A 17,399-nucleotide genomic window follows, 5' to 3' on the forward strand; every position below is an offset into this window, starting at 1 on the left:
GAAATCTCTCCAATTTGTTGAAATGGTATTGGCAGAGCCTACTTGAAAACATAAGGAGTTCTCTTCTGCAGAAGATCACTTGCATGCATAGATGTGCAAACCTCCTTATGCCAAGTGTATCTGTAAAGTTTATCAATCGGTTGTTGTCTGTATTTGTACCTTGGTATTTCCTTACATCATGTAGAATACTTGCTAGAATATTCTTGGATAAATAATATTTATTGTGAAAGAATTAGTGTAACATAATTGCAGCAGTTTTTGAGCATTTTGTCGTGAACCAAACCAATATATGCAATACAATAAATCACAATTAACACTCATTAATATGAGGAGCTGCGATGTAGCAGAAGTATGGATTATTCCGGCCATGTAAATTTAACCATTTCTACCATATTTGAGAGGGGTACTTGAAAGTATAATCTGTATATGTTTCAATTCCAATTTTTGAGGCACAGAAATCAAACCAAAACATCCCATTTATTGGTATTGGTTTATTATTATCACATATGTCAAGATGCAGTGAAAAAATATTGTTTGCATGCAATCCTGTTCCATACGATGTATTGTCATATTGTGTAGAACTTCCTGCCACAATCTATTCTTTCGCTTTTAGGAATTTGGTGTGGTCTCAAACACACGTTTGATTTCAGCTTCAACCTCTGTGTGTAAGTACAATAGTTTTTTTTATTTCTTGAAAATCTCCAGCTACAAAATCTGTTACCTATCATTATGCACTTAAGTGTATTGGCGGAAGGCACTCTCCAGGCGACCTCCATGTTACAGAGGTGGGGTGTGGGGCACAGGGGATGCATTTCCAGAAAATCGTCTGTAGTCCAATATTTCTGCAAGCGCAAAGATGCACATTTGTAACTCAGTAACTCGGCGGTTTAGGTAGCCTCTCTGGAGGGAATCTACAGTATAGGCAATGTTTTGGCTTAGGACCCTTCTGCAGACTCTTACAATACAATACAATTCAATTTATTGTCATTTGGACCCCTTGAGGTCCAAACGAAATGCCGTTTCTGCAGCCATACATTACAAACAAATAGACCCAGGACACAACATAATTTACATAAACATCCATCACATTGCTGTGATGGAAGGCCAAAAAAACTTCTCTCTCCACTGCACTCTCCCCCCCCCCGATGTCAGAGTCAAAGTCAAAGCCCCCGGCGGGCGATGGCGATTGTCCCGTGGCCATTAAAGCCACGCCGGGTGAAGCAAGGTCGCACACCGGGTTCTTAATGTTAGAGCCCCCGGCGGGCGCTCGCAAAGACCCGCCGCCATTCCAAGCCGCGCGGGGCGGTGATGTAGGCCCCGCTCCAGGAGCTCTTCAACCCCGCAACTCGGGCGGGAGAAGTCGCCACTGCGGAAGCCCCGAAAAGCGGTCTCCCTCCAGGGACCTGCGGGCTCCCGGTGCTGCCGCCCGCCAGATGCAGCCACCGAATCTCCGGGGGTCGGGCCGCAGCAGCGTCCACCACAGCTCCACCCGCTCTGGACTCGGCCAGCTCCGCGACGGTGAGGTGAGTAGTCGGCACCAGAGCCCCCGGTCTTCCTGTTGGAGGCCGCTCCTCGTTGCAGCCCCAACGACAACGGAGACCCGACAAAGAAAAGGTCGGGTCTCCCGTGCAGGGAGAGATTTAAAAGTTACCCCCAACCCCCCCACACACATACCCCAACATAAAAACATAGACATAAAATAATAAAAACGCAGACGGACTGCAGAGGCCGCTGCAGACGAGAGTCGCGCCGCCTACCGGATTCAAAACCATAGTGGATTTGTTAAGGATGGTTTTATTTTCAGAGCTTTCACAGCAATTTTTATGTTACGTGCAAGTTTACCCCTGTATCCCAACTTCCTTTTTAATTAATGTTTTTGTCCTCATTCTCTGATTTTTGAGCTGCACCCAATCCTCATCCCAGCTATTTTGGTGATTCTTATATGCCTCTGTTTTGGGTCTTGTACTAAATAACAAGCACATTGCATAGTTATTTCACTGTATTGAACTATTTTTTTTAACACTTATTTTTTAAACTTTCTGTTATGACATAGTGAAAACCAGATTTTCTTATGCGTTTCCAAAGGAATTTCCCTACAGAATGAACCATGTAAGTATTAACGTTATATGTCTTTTTATATTAATAGATTATAATTACTCATTAAATCTTTCTCAATGCTGTACATACAGTGGTGATCCTGTCAAAACAACACTAAAAGTAATTTACCTTTGGCTTATGACTCAGTATAGGTATGTTTCAGCACATCCAAAATATCATAGGATGTTGTTACATATCACTCAGGCTTCATAAAGCATACAATGAGATTAATTATTTAACCATGGGCAATTTAAGATGTATATGTTAGATCATGACTTATCTGAGGTGCGTGAGAAATATTCAAGTTATGCTGACTTTATCACCATTATTTTTCAATTTTCTCTACTTTTAACACAATTTAAACATATATTGTCCATCTTAACTTAAAAGGCATTTTCATTTTTATATGGAAAGCCTTGCTTGGTAATCCTCAATTTCATTTTTATTTAGTTGGTTTGAAGCATGGCATTTCTTCATCAGTTCATTTCCAAAATTACATGGTAAATGTTTACAGTGTAGAGGCAGCAAACATGGTGAACAAATGGGTTACTTTATTCAGGCCTAAAAGGTTTGTTATACATGCACGTTGGTCCTCTAACATAAAGTTGTTGCTGCTGCTGCGAGGCTGTTGCCTCGTGGGCTCGAGCTGAGCCCCTGCTGAGGTGGAAGGACACTCACCCCTAGAGAGAAGAGAGCTGGTCAGCTCGAAGTAAGAGAGAGAGAGAGAGAGAGTTGTCCCAAGGTTCGTTGTATATCCCAGGACACATCCCTGTACCCCATGACAACTCCTCCCTGCCATTGCCCAGTCACGTGACTGGCTGCTGTGCATTCGTGCAGCTAGTGGCCCAATCACCAGGTGCCGCAACAGGACCCCCCCTCCCCCCCCCGCCCCCAGAACCAGAGGCAGGAAAACGAGCAGGCCGACAAAACGCGGCAGCCTGACCCGTAAACTAACAGGCAGACGGTGATGGCAGACGTTGAAAAGTGATGGGAGCGCGCTCACCTTCTACCAGAAGGTGCGCAAGCATGGTCGAGGGCGGCTCTTGCTGTGGGGTCAGGGGAACCCGACTGTGGGTCGGTACGGAGGGGCCCACGGGCGCTGTCGATGATCTGGCTGTGGGCCATCCCGAGGTATGTCGAGGGATGCAAGGAGACCAACGCAAAAGATGCAGGACGGACGAAGTATAGACCAGTCACGTCGACCAGCAGGGGATTGTGACCTGAGAAAGACATCGGCAGCAATGCAGATACAACAAGAAACTAATAGTGATATTAAGCTAGGTGATTATAGTGTACAATGGGAAAAAAAAACTACAGTGAGCAAACAGCAAAGATACTGCAAAGTCCAAAGTGTGCTTTAAACTGGAGGCTGTAGTAACACCAACCGACCAGGAGTGGCGCTGTAGACATCGGTCAGGCTGCATAGACTACATTTGACCAGAGGTGACGCTGCTGACGGTGGTCAGCAGGTCGAGCGTCGCTTCCGGCCAGCTGTTGGCGGCCATTTTTTTAGTCACTGCTGCGGCCATGTGGGAGTAGACCGCGGCGGCCATTTTGGCGGCCGGCATCAACGGGCCTCGCCTCACCGCTGCAGGTAGGGACTCCATCCACCGTCGCCGGTGTCTTCGGAGACCGGCTGCGCTGCTGTGCCCTTGGCGGTGGCTGAAAGCTGCTGGGGAATCTGTCGCGGGACCGCCGACTCTTGACTGGCTGAGGCACCACCCAGCTGCTGGGTCGGACGGGCAGCCAGCGCCCAGGGATCTTCGGAATCTGCGCCGGTGAGGACGTCTTCAGGCAGCTGCCCCAGGTAGGTCCGCCCTATCAGGTGGCTAGGCCTTGAGCAGCAGCCAGTGGGGTAATGGGCGGGTCCGCTCTCTCCCCACATCCGGGGCCATCAGGCGGGCGTCGGTGATGCTGGGGGCGGGGGCCTGCTACCCTCGCAGCTCCTGCAGCAGCTGGTGGGGGAGCGGAGGCTGGTGGGGGAGCGACGGCAGCCGCGGCCTCTCAGCCCCAGTGGGTAGCAGCTGGTGGGGGAGCGGCGGCAGACGCGGCCTCTCAGTCCCAGTGGTCGGCTCCGGGTGGGTCATGCGAGAGAGATAGCGAGGGCGGAGGCTGCTGCGCTGCTGTCTGCTGCGGTGGGCCCGGAATATGGGCGGACGACCCAGGCGGCCTGCGATCGGCTAGATCGGCCAGTCATGGGTGGGTGTCGAATGGCCTGACCGCGGCGGTGAGGCCCAAAGCGCCGTCAAGGTGCAGCGCAGAGTTGACGGCTGCATCCATAGCGGTCATTACCGTAGAGCTGGGCTGCCAGCTGCAGACATCAGGTCACCACGGCAGATGGTCGGCTGCGTGCGTTGGGAAATCCAAAATATCTGTTTTGGAACGTCGGGGTCACCAATGTAGAGGCACTAAACGTGATGAACATACGGGTTACTTTATATAGGCATAAAAAGTTTGTTTTACATGCACGTTGGTTCTCTAACATAAAGTTGTTGCCTTGTGTGCTCGAGCTGAGTCCCTGCTGAGGTGTAAGGACACTCACCATTAGAGAGAAGAGAGCTGGTCAGCTCGAAGTAAGAGAGAGGGAGAGAGGGTTGTCCCAGGGCTCGTTATATATCCCAGGACACACCCCTGTACCCCGTGACAACTCCTCCCTGCCATTGCCCAGTCACATGACCGACTGCTGAGGGTTCATGTAGCTAGTGGCCCAACCACCGGGTGCCGCCACAACAGGATAGTCGCTGCCCCCATTCCCATTCCGGTTTTTATTCTTGTGGTGTAGGTTGTGTTGTGTGTCAAAGGAAACGAAATTCAAAATCCCTTTGGTACTAATTTTCTTCCAGTACAGACGACACAGTCGTCCACACATGATGTCCGGTTTTAACTTTCTCCTCCAATAAGCTCCTCTTTGACTCCAAATTGTCATTCAACAGCAAGATTCCCAGCTTCATCTCGCAATGCCACCAACCCGATGAATTTCCCGGTGAACCCAGTAATATTGAGTCTTGCTTCTGTTGCATTTGTTTCTACAATCACTTCTTTAAATGGGAATCCTGCACTTACATATCAGACCAATCTTTACGGGTCTTTTGCAATTAGGATCTTTCTCTCTGGCATCTTACCGTTTCTTAAGATTAACAATGGGAATTGCCAGCTTGATATCCTTTTTCCAAATTGCTCCATCTACAGGCAGGTAGTAATGATCAAATACTTAAAATCTTTTGCTGATTTGCTGTTTTTTTTGCAGATATTAGAATGTGAATTTTATTTGTTAGAATTAATGGTAAGTGCTCTTGACTTATTTACAACAAAAATTAACACCTCAAACTGTTGATGTTGATGTTACCTCAGTGACGTTTCGGGTCGGGACCGTTCTTTAAACTAATTGTAGTACGGAGGAGAGATCTGAAAAAGAGGTGGGGCCTGGACAAAGCCTGATAAGTAATAGTAACCTTCGACAGGTGAGAAGGTTTTATTGGTAGATGGCTGGCGATGAAAAGGAAACCAAAGGGTGTCAGATAAGAAGAAAAGAGGAGGGAAATATAAATCTAGAGGAAGGACTATTGGAGGAAGGGGATTAAATCTAGAGGAAGGACTATTGGAGGAAGGGGACATCACCTTTCCAATTTTCTCTCACCAACTATAATGAGTCTGAAGCCTATACGTCCTCCAAGATGCTGCCTAACCTGCTGATTTACTTGCTGTTTTACTCAAGATTCCAGCATCTGCAGTTCCTTGGGTCTTAAAAAAAATAGATAGCTTTTGGAAATAGATCACTTTCCTATTTTGGGCATGCAGCTTCAGTGCCAATCACTTTCAAATAAAGTAGTTTAAAGTTGTAAATTCATACTGAATACTAATTTGCCAGATATAATTCAGTGTATATCCTTATAGCAATAAACATAGTAGATCTATTTAGACTGGATTTAGGCTGTGATCCCTGTAGCAAGATGATATTTTACACTTGTCATACCATCGAACCTGAGTTTGTTTGGGACTGTTTTGGAGACTTGTGTCAACTATTTAATACTATTTTGCATTCTTTGTGAAGGATTGCTGTCTGATAGTATACCATCCCTATAGACCATTGCTACAGTATGTACAAGATATGGGACAAGAAGACATGTTGCTACCATTAGCATGGTAAGATTATATTATAATCAGCTGCCTTTCTGTGTATTGTGGTGTTTGTACATAAATACAATTTGTGTTTATTATATTTTGTGGCAAAGGCTAATTTCATTCGACATATACAGTTTCCTATTCTTGGTTAAAAAAAGTCATTTTCCCAAGAAAAGCAAGTTTCTTCAGAAATAATATCTGCATTTACGTAGCACCTCGTGCTGTCAGTACTTCTCGGTTAAATACATGCATTAATTGTAGGACTGTTTTCAATTCAATAGTTCTATTGCTTCTAAATCAACATAATGGACTCCCTGAGGCATACATTTAAAAAGATCAAGAATAGTAGTGCAGTTATATTTTTGGAACTGAGATGAGGAAAATTTTCACCTAGAGATTTGTGAATCTGTGGAATTCTCTGCCACAGAAGGCAATGGAAGCCAATTTACTGGATGTTTTCAAGAGAGAGTAAGATTTATATCTTACGGCTAACGGAATCAAGGGATATGGAGCGGGTTACTGATTTTAGATGATCAGCCATGATCATATTGAATGGAGGTGCTGGCTCGAAGTGCCGAATGGCCTACTCGTGCACCTATTTTCTATGTTTCTATAACTTCTTCACTTGGAAGTTGTGCATGCCATGTTTTATTTTTCAACACTCATTAATCATTTTTATGTTCTATGTGAGTAAATCTATCAGAATTCAGTGGAATGGAAAAAAGTAATTGTATTTATATAGTACCTCTCATGTCCTCAATATCCCAAAGTGCTTCAGGGCCATTAATTAATTTTCAAGTATGGAAATTTGGCAACCATTTTGCACAGTGGCAGTATAAGTGACCAATCAAGCTGACTTAGTGGTGTGGCTGTTCGGCAGGATACTTGGAAAAGTGCCGGCTCTTCAGAAAAGTGCAGTGGGATCTTTTACGACCACCTGAACGGACAGACTGAGCCTCGTCTGCAAGATGCCATCACTGCCAAGCAATGCAGCACTCCCACTCCTTCAGTTAAGCAATTAAATCTCAGCCTAGATAACGTGAGCCAGTCCTGGAGGTGAGACTACTAGCAATTGAGCCAAAAATAAATATGAACGTGCCTCTTTGTATGATGTAGCTGTCATTTCAGGAACAAATAGGTTGGGTCAAGAAATGCTACTGAGCTTTGACAATTAGGCTTTTTGGAAAGAACACTATTCTACTTCTGAGTTACATCAGTTATAAATACTTGTAGTTTCATTCATAAAAACATAATTTTAAAACTACATGCCTTAATCTGCACAGGAGGATAGTGAATGACACCTACAGGACAGACCTTTGCCTCATGTATCCTCCATTCATGATCGCCTTGGGTGAGTATTATAGTTGTTGGACATGTGATACAGTTTGTTGATTGTCACTGTAAAATCTGAAGTTATCATTCTTTCAAGCATGTTGGAATTGTACTAGCCTGTGAATTAATGCTACGTAAGTTTACAATCAATTCATGATTTGAATTTGTGTTAATATTTCATATTATTTTATTATTTCATATTTCATAATTGGTTTGGTTGTTAATGTACTTGGAGGTTTATTTTGAACACCTCAATTTTAAGTCTTAAATACTATTTATTTTGAAAGACTAAATTATACTCTTGATGACTAACTAATTCAGAAATTTATTCAGATGACCAACATAATTTCAATTTATCATAATTTTATCATAATTACAATAAAGAAGGGGAAATATTTTACAATCATTAAATTTTTTAATAGCTATCATTCATTTAGGTTAAATGAATACATACCTGATAAAGCAAAGGATAAGATCTGAATGCTGGTTTCTACAATATATCATGTTGTGCATTCTCACAGTTCCCGTGGTTCCATAATCTATATAATGTCAGTAGGTGAACGAACCGATCTCTGGATCTGACCATCTGATTCTTGGATCTGAAGGATTAAAAGACCTCGGATGCTGTTTGTGTGGAAAGACCATGAAAGAAAGCTTGCGGGGAATATAAAAACTGATTCTAAAAGCTTCGTTAGATATGTAAAAAGGAAGATTAGTGAAGACAAATGTAGGTCCCTTACAATCAGACAGGTGAATTTATAATGGGAAAACAAATAAATGGCAGAACAGTTAAACGAGTACTTTGGTTCTGTCTTCACTAAGGAAGACACAAACAATCTCCCAGAAATACTAGGGGACCAAGGTTCTAGTGGGAGGGAGGAACTGAAGGGAATCCACATTAGGCAGGAAATGGTGCTGGGTAGACTGATGGGACTGAAGGCTGATAAATCCCCAGGGCCTGATGGTCTGCATACCAGGGTACTTAAGGAAGTGGCTCTAGAAATCGTGGATGCATTGGTGATAATTTTCCAATGCTCTATAGATTCAGGATCAGTTCCTGTGGATTGGAGGGTAGTTAAAGTTATCCCAATTTTTAAGAAAGGCGGGAGAGAGAAAACGGAATTCTAGACCAGTTAGCCTGACCGGTGGTGGGGAAGATGCTGGAGTCAATTATAAAAGATGAAATAGCAGCACATTTGGATAGCAGTAACAGGATTGGTCCGCCTCAGCATGGATTTACGATGGGGAAATCATGCTTGACTAATCTTCTGGAATTTTTTGAAGATGTAACTAGGAAAATGGACAAGGGAGAACCAGTTGATGTAGTGTACCTGAACTTTCAGAAAGCATTTGATAAGGTCCCACATAGGATATTAGTGGGCAAAATTAGGGCACATGGTATTGGGGGTAGAGTGCTGACATGGATAGAGAAGTGGTTGACAGACAGGAAACAAAGAGTAGGGATTAACGGGTCCCTTTCAGAATGGCAGGCAGTGACTAGTGGGGTACCGCAAGGCTCGGTGCTCGCAGCCATTTACAATATACATCAATGATTTGGATGAAGGGATTCAAAGTAACATTAGCAAATTTGCAGATGGCACAAAGCTGGGTGGCAGTGTGAATAAAACTTGGAATAAATTATTGCCCTTTATACTCCATCTTGGGAATAAAGTTTATGCTAAATTCAGAAGTCATCAGCCTGGCTAAACAACCTTGGGTTGTGAAGACTTGATAAAACCTTTGTTGGAATCCTTCATCATTCTGAAGAAGGCTCCTGACCCAAAACATTGTCTGTCCATTTCCCTCCACAGATGTGGCCTAACCCTCTGTTCCTCCACCACTTTTGTTTTGCTCAAGATTCTAGCATCTGCAGTCTCTCGTATCTCAAATTATTGCACGTGTGGCTGTATCCCACACAAATGTGTCCTTCAAACTTCAAATAATTTTGGGTGTGACCTTTTTGTTGGGTTCTTTGGTTCAACATGAAGGCACTGTGAATTAATTATCTTTAATTATCAGCCAAACGATTAGACTGTCCACATGAAAATACTAACAGCATTAATTTGGCTGCCTAGCGGATCCTTTATTTTTATATGGTAGAAATATCATCTTTTACGGGTAATTTATGAATAATCAAGATTATTGAAATTTCTAGATGATATTTTGGTTTCATTTTTGGAGTGTTTCTGAGACCTACATAGTCATATGTATTGAAGTTAGACGCAAAATGCTGGAGTAACTCAGCGGGACAAGCAGCATCTCTGTGGAGAAGGAATGGGTGACGTTTCGAGTTGAGACCCTTTTTTGCTCACTCACTGTTATACGAAGGATTAATAGTGGTCTGTGAGAGAATCCAGCTCTGATTCTTTGTTGAAGATGCTGCTGGCATATGTATTTTCATTATTGTTATAGAGTATAACTTGTTAGAAAGTAATATGCTGTAAAGTAAGGAATAGTAAGTTGAACTTGTGTTCTTCTCATTGCAGCTTGTTTGCATGTAGCATGTGTAGTCCAGCAAAAAGATGCTCGTCAGTGGTTTGCTGAACTCTCAGTGGATATGGAAAAGGTAATGACTGCCTAGAGATCAAATTGATTGCTTGCACTAGTTTATAATTTCTGGGAATTAGTTTAAAATTAGTTTGTAGAGCTTCCAGCCGCGGGCGGCGCTGACTGCAGATCCTTGCCGGGATCGCCAGCGTTGAATCCCCGCCCAGCTTGGCATGTGGACTTCGGGGTCTCTGGTAAGAAGTGGCCGATTCGAAAACTCTAAGCCGCTGAGAGTGTTCTCCGTTCCGAGGCCGGAGCTCTGATCACCCCGGCGAGAGGGCCTTAAACATTGCGGCAAATGCGGATGGTCCAAAAGGCCCCGACCACGGGTGAACAAAGAGGAAGAGGACTGAACTTTATTGCCTTCCCTCACAGTGGGAAATGTTGATGGGGATGTTCATGTTAAACTCTTATCGTGTATTGTGTTATTTTTATTCGTATGGCTGTATGGTAATTCAAATCTCACTGTACCAATTGGTGCATGTGACAATAAATATCTCTTGAACTCTTAATCTTCTGCATCAATCCACCATGAGGGACCTTATCTAAAGCATCAATATTCAAGGAAGTTTAAAAAAAATGTTGTACATGAGAAGATATACTTGTTTTTCTATAAAATTAATTTTAATATTCTGTATCATTTGTGTGGGCAGATTCTTGAAATAATCAGAGTCATTCTGAAGCTGTATGATCTATGGAAGAATTTTGATGACCGAAAAGAAATGGCAGGAATCCTTAACAAGATGCCAAAACCAAAACCACCTCCAAACAGGTATTTGATTTGAATTATGTCAATGGGCCACCAGTGTATAATATTGGCCATTTTATCAGCAAGGTTTAAATTCTATATGAACTTGGATTATAAGGATTTACTCTCCAAAAAGATAGTGGTATTGGGACAATTATAGCATTTAAGAACGTTTTGAATATTACTGTAAAGTGGAATGCTGGTAGGCTGTTGCTTGTAATACTTCAAAATGGGCTTGTAATTGCAGCTGCTCATGGATGGCTTGATGTTTTTCCTATGACATAAACATCTGACAATGGTAAAACTGGAGTTGGTGGGGATCAAGGTGCAAAGACTCCACTGGAGGGAATCCTAGTTGATGTAAAACATTGTTCGTATTGGCTTTGGCAGTTGAAGGTTAATCAAAGTCCCAGGGGTTTATTGTAGATGTTCTGTAGGATGTTGTACTAGGCTAACATCTTCAATGCTTCAGGATAGTAGACATGTTTGCTGATGATACTGTTGCACTCCATGTCTGCATGCAATACAAGCTAGATAATAATTAGTGTTGGAATCGTAAGTGGCAGTAATTTTTCACACCACACCCCATCACACGAGTGTTAGGCCAGCATTGGATGCAACATTCTATCTGTGACTTTACCAGTGTTTTATGTGTAACCTATGTGCTTTGGTACTCAATGTCTCCCCATGCTTTACTCAACCTTTCTCAATCCATGTTAATGCAGCTTTAAAGCAATAGATGGTAATAAACAGTGTGTCGGGAACAGAAGCAAACAAGTGCAAGAGTATCATAGAATCATAGAATCATAGAAAGTAGGTGCGAGAGTAGACCATCAGGTCCGTCGAGCCCGCACCGCCATTCACTCATGGCTGAACACTAAACAGACACACTTACCCACAAACAGTAGACACAAGACACAGAACACAAGACACTACCCTCCCCTCTATACCGCTATCACCCCTCTCCACCCCAAGAACCGCGTGATCTCCTGGGGGAGGCAAAAAACCGGATAAAAACCCAGGTCCAATTCGGGAAAAAAATCCGGGAAATTCCTCTCCGACCCCAATCCAGGCGATCGACACTTGTCCAGGAGATCACTCAGGTCTACTATACTAACCATACCTAGGTCCATATCCCTGCCCTCTCCCCGTAGCCCCTTATCCCCTTGGCAGCTAAAAAACCATCTATCTTTGACTTAAATAAATTTAACGTTTCTGCTTCCACTGCTCCCTGGGGCAGTGAACTCCACAAACTAACCACCCTCTGGGTGAAGAAGTTCTTCCCCATCTCAGTTTTAAAAGAGCCCCCCCTCACTCTGCAACTATGTCCCCTAGTTCTAGCCTCCCCGATCATTGGGAACATCCTCGGTGCATCCACCCGATCAAGGCCCCTCACGATCTTATACGTTTCAATGAGATCGCCTCTCATTCTTCTAAACTCCAAAGAGTAGAGTCCCAGCTTACTTAACCTTTCCTCATATGTCAATCCCCTCATTGCAGGAATTAATCTTGTAAACCTTCGCTGCACTGCCTCCAGGGCTAGTACATCCTTTCTTAAGTATGGACCCCAGAACTGTACACAGTATTCCAAATGTGGTCTCACTAATACCGTGTACAGCGCATTTAGATAAAGCACTTTCAGATGATTTTTACTACCCTTCCTTCCGTTTTTGCCCCTTTTACATCTAGAGCTTTATCTTCACACATTCTGAATCCTCCTGTCACATTTTGATTTTCCGCTTCCCTAGCCTCCCTTAGCTCACCGTACCCTTACTAAATCACTGTACCTTTAACCAAAAAGCAGAAATGCTAACCTGAGGTTGCACCCAATCAGCTGCTTCCCCTAGTCTGCTCCCACCAATCAGCGGCTTCCCCAGAAACCCTCCCTATGGAGTGTGGAACGTTACGGGATTTGGTAAGCTCTGACCCTCCACCGCTGTCTCCAACGGTCCTGGGTCTCCGCGAGAACAAGCCCCGTGCCCGACTCATGCCCTCTCCGCTCCGACCCTCCACCGCTGTCTCCAACGGTCCTGGGTCTCCGCGAGAACAAGCCCCGTGCCCGACTCAAGCCCTCACCGCTCCGACCCTCCACCGCTGTCTCCAACGGTCCTGGGTCTCCGCGAGAACAAGCCCCGTGCCCGACTCAAGCCCTCACCGCTCCGACCCTCCACCGCTGTCTCCAACGGTCCTGGGTCTCCGCGAGAACAAGCCCCGTGCCCGACTCAAGCCCTCACCGCTCCGACCCTCCACCGCTGTCTCCAACGGTCCTGGGTCTCCGCGAGAACAAGCCCCGTGCCCAATTCAAGCCCTCACCGCTCTGACCCTCCACCGCTGTCTCCAACGGTCCTGGGTCTCTGCGAGAACAAGCCCCGTGCCCGACTCAAGCCCTCACCGCTCTGACCCTCCACCGCTGTCTCCAACGGTCCTGGGTCTCCGCGAGAACAAGCCCCGTGCCCGACTCAAGCCCTCACCGCTCTGACCCTCCACCGCTGTCTCCAACGGTCCTGGGTCTCCGCGAGAACAAGCCCCGTGCCCGACTCAAGCCCTCACCGCTCTGACCCTCCATCCTTTCAGTTAATCAGAAAAAGGAATACTAGTTTAAGAACAAAGTAAAAGATTATCCAAAGCATGTAACACTTGGAATAAATTAATGATTCAAACAGAAATAACTGGGTACATAACCATTGGGTGAATGTGGTTACCAAGTGGCCATATATAAGAGTTGACATAGTCACGATGGGTCATATGGCTTCTTTTGGGGTTACACTGATTCTGAGATGTTAAATTGGAACTTTGTGGAACACACAGTTGAATGGCAAAAACTCCAGACAGTGCTAAAAGAAGCTCAAATCCTCCCATGGACATTGCTAGATTGGCAACCTATCTATTTACCCTGCTAAAGATTCACTCCCTCCACTAGTGCGGTGTGTCATCAGTACCACCTACAAAATGCATTTCAGCAACTTCTAAACTGTTTTGATATCACCTTTGCCACCCAGAAAGACATGGGAAATGTGTGCACAGGAATCCTTTAAATAGGACACAATCCAGACTTGCAAGTATATCTCCCAATGTTTTCATCATCAGAGTTTACATTCTAGAACCATACCCTAAACCTTGAGAGTGCTTATAATAAGAAAGTATTTAGTGGTTTAAGAAAACAGTTCAACACCACTTACTGAAGGGCAATTATGCTTGGGTAAAAACATATTATAATACAAAGAAACATACAGTTTGGAAGGATGGTGGTGGGGGTTGCTCATTTAAACTGGCTGCATAAAAATCATCCTTGATAGAATGAATGTGCAGAGGATGTTTCCACGTGGAGAGTCTAGGATCAGAGGGCACAGCCTCAGAAAAAAAGGACGTACCTTTAGAATAGAGATGAAGAGGGATTTATTTAGCCAGAGGGTAGTGAATCTGTGGAATTCATTGCCATAGATGGCTATGCAGGCCAAGTCTTTGGGTATTTTTAAGGCAGGGATTGACAGGTTCTTGATTAGTAAGAGTGTAAAAGGTTATGGGGAGACAGCAGGAGAATGGGGTTGAGAGGGAGAAATAGTTCAACCATGATAGAATAACAAATAGACTTGATTTGGCCAAATGGCCTAATTTTCCCCCAATGACTTATGAACTTGTAATCCTGTGTCTGATGAAATGGAAGTTTAAAGAATAGCTGCATGAGGTGCAATATCCTTGGATGATAACGGTACCACTGCTCCAGAAGTTGCTCAATTATCTTGTTAAAATGTGGAGAAAGTTGGGAAGAGGGAAAATGGTAATGTTTTAATTTGTATTCTTTGTTTCCTTCTTGCAGTGAGGGAGAACAAGGGCCCAATGGTAGTCAAAATTCCACCTACAGCCAGTCCTAAGAAACTGTCAATTCCACGAAAGACTAAGAGTTGAGTGGATTTCAACTGTGATAGCCAAGGAAATTCCTTACACTTCATGAAGACTTCTGCTAGAAAAAACAGTGGAGGGAAGATGCATGAGATTGAGACGTTGCAGTTTTTCAGAATTAAAAAGCTTTTGGAAACAAATATTCTGAACCCCTAGAACTGCTGCTGCAAAAATGAACTTGGAGTTTTATTTGTTCGAGTTTTGGTCAAATGTTGAGAGAGAACATTTTATTCATTGTCTTGCTCGTGCTGCATTTTAGAACTATGTCTAATAAAATCTCCACCGGTGTAAATGATTTGTGTAGATTTCCCAACTGAATTCTGAATTGCAATCCAAAGAAAAATGGTTCAGTAATTGGGGGGGGGAAAGGGGAATATTGTTCTAAGTGTCTTATATTTTCCTAGGGAGAAGTCGTATCTTTTTTTTTAAATCAACAAAGTAATACTTGAGATAGACACAAAATGATAATGTAACTCAGGACAGGCAGCATCTGTGGAGAGAAGGAATGGGTGACTTTTCAGGTCGAGACACTTCTTCAGCCTGTCCTGCTGAGTTACTCCAGCATTTTGTGTCTACGGTTTAAACCGGCATCTGCAGTTCCTTCCTACACAATACTTGAACTATATGGAATTAAAATAAAAATGAAATGGATGTTTGGGATAGAGATATTTCTATTGGGTTCAAAGTTTATATTTCCCACACCAGTTTCCAGATGCATTAGGGTTGACCCTTTTTTATTCAAAGCTCTGGTTTGAAACTTTTTCTTGCATTGCTTTGTTAAATAAAACGTGCAGAAATATTTTTTAAAAGGTGATCTTCAATTAGGTTACTTCGAGTTTGGTCGATACCTACTGTAACACTTGTGATACAACAACTAATATTTGGGCTTTGTCTGAGTACACAAAATGTATCGTTTAAAGTAAGGTTGAAAAATCTTGGGCTATTATTTAAGAACTTGAAAGTGGTTATCTGGCCTTCAAAACAAACTGAATGAACCAATACTAAAAGCAGACTGACCACTGGCTCCTTTTTTTATTGTCCTGACATGGGCAAAGCATAAACATGCATACTTTGTATTTTTCTGTTCATGTCTGTTTAAATTGGGGGTTTTTGGAGGTGTTTTACTTTGTTATTCTTAACATCACTATTTGGATTATACCAGTTTTATTAAATTTGCCATCATTTGAGTGATTCGTATAAGTGCATCAAATTGTGTAATTGTGAAACTACTGCTGTCACCCCTGCATGCAACGTGATTGCACTTAAAGTGGCTTTATGTAGTCCAAAAACGATCATATTATTGCAACTCTTTTATTAATTAGTTCCATTACAGAAAGGGGTATATTTGGGGTATTATCATATTGGTATCCCTTTTGAGCCATGCTAACATGTTTTTAAAATATTTTGTGATGTAGGTAAGATTTTCTGAGAGCATTGTGGTGGAAACAATCATAAGAGTCTGAAGAAGGGTCTCGACCCGAAACGTCACCCATTCTTTCTCTCCAGAGATGCTGCCTGTCCCGCTGAGTTACTCCAGCTTTTTGTTTTACTCCTATCTTTGGTTTAAACCAGCATCTGCAGTTCCTTCTTACTCATGAGTCAGTGGAGACCATTATACTCTATTGTGAAGAACAATCTCTACCACTGAAATTCCTAGAAAGCACATTTTCACATGTTTTTATGCTATTAAAAGTGAATTGTAAAACTAACGCATGCATTAAAGGCAGACTGATCCATTTTCATTCTATAATTAATGGCAAATAGGTGGTTTTGTTTTCACAACTCTATTCCCTTATCTATGCCTCAAACCAACAATCTGCTGTTTCATTAATTATCTGGCTGAAATGCCTTGATCTAAACGGTCTAAATCTTTACCCAGGCATGGCATAGAAATTAACGTTTATGGCTGAGGGAGGAGCAGATAAATCAAATTAAGACTCCAAACTGCTGGAGTAACTGAACGGGTTAGGCAGCATTGCTGTAGAAAATGGGTTGGGACCCTTCTTAAGACTGGAACTTGATTACTTGAACGACCAGCGAGTTTTCCCTGTGTCATGTTGGTGCCATGGTTGTGGAGTTCTCACAGCGTCTGCAGTTTCTGTCCTTAGCTGTGGTGGGTTAAATGATGATCAAAAGATGCCTTATAGTTAATTGCCGCTAGTTACAAAATTAAAAGATCAGGTTAATTGAACGTATTGTATCCGTTAACCATTTACACTAAACAAATTGAAATGCAAATTAAAGCATTCTCAAACTATTTCTAACTTTAAAAATTTTTACGTTTTAAAAAGTTTTTATACCTTTGTCCAGCAGATGACAAATGTAAACATGTTCAAAATAAACCATTTCAATTGTTAGCAACAGATGGGTTTTTATACCTGTTGTATGTCCGTTCTCCATTCAAAAACAGCAATTACATTGTTGGTTGGGACGGGTGTGCTAAGTTGTCTGTGTGCTCAATCCCCTGAGATGGGAACTCTGTCAAATGAAGTGATTACTAGGAGGCAGAGAAAAAACTGAAGATATGCTCAAAGTCATTGGTAATCCCTCAGCCATCACCACAAACTGATAGAAGAGCTTCAAGGATGGCAATAGGTGCAGGAGTAGGCCATTCGGCCCTTCGAGCCAGCACCACCATTCAATGTGATCAAGG

General features: G+C 43.1%; 1 protein-coding gene across 1 annotated transcript in view; it reads left to right on the top strand.

Annotated features, from left to right (window-relative positions):
* ccnc (cyclin C) overlaps positions 1 to 17,103 on the top strand; it is a 28,583-nt gene extending 11,480 nt beyond the window's left edge. The window contains exons 5-12 of the mRNA XM_033021029.1: positions 614 to 665; positions 2,054 to 2,109; positions 5,345 to 5,380; positions 6,149 to 6,240; positions 7,503 to 7,570; positions 10,038 to 10,117; positions 10,752 to 10,870; positions 14,664 to 17,103. Of these exons, the coding sequence (XP_032876920.1) occupies positions 614 to 665; positions 2,054 to 2,109; positions 5,345 to 5,380; positions 6,149 to 6,240; positions 7,503 to 7,570; positions 10,038 to 10,117; positions 10,752 to 10,870; positions 14,664 to 14,718 (558 nt within the window). The 3' untranslated portion in view covers positions 14,719 to 17,103. The remainder of the gene's footprint in view (positions 1 to 613; positions 666 to 2,053; positions 2,110 to 5,344; positions 5,381 to 6,148; positions 6,241 to 7,502; positions 7,571 to 10,037; positions 10,118 to 10,751; positions 10,871 to 14,663) is intronic.
* The last annotated feature ends 296 nt before the right edge of the window (positions 17,104 to 17,399 follow it).

Source organism: Amblyraja radiata, chromosome 5 (genome assembly GCF_010909765.2).
Source record: "Amblyraja radiata isolate CabotCenter1 chromosome 5, sAmbRad1.1.pri, whole genome shotgun sequence".
NCBI classification, from domain to species: Eukaryota; Metazoa; Chordata; class Chondrichthyes; order Rajiformes; family Rajidae; genus Amblyraja; species Amblyraja radiata.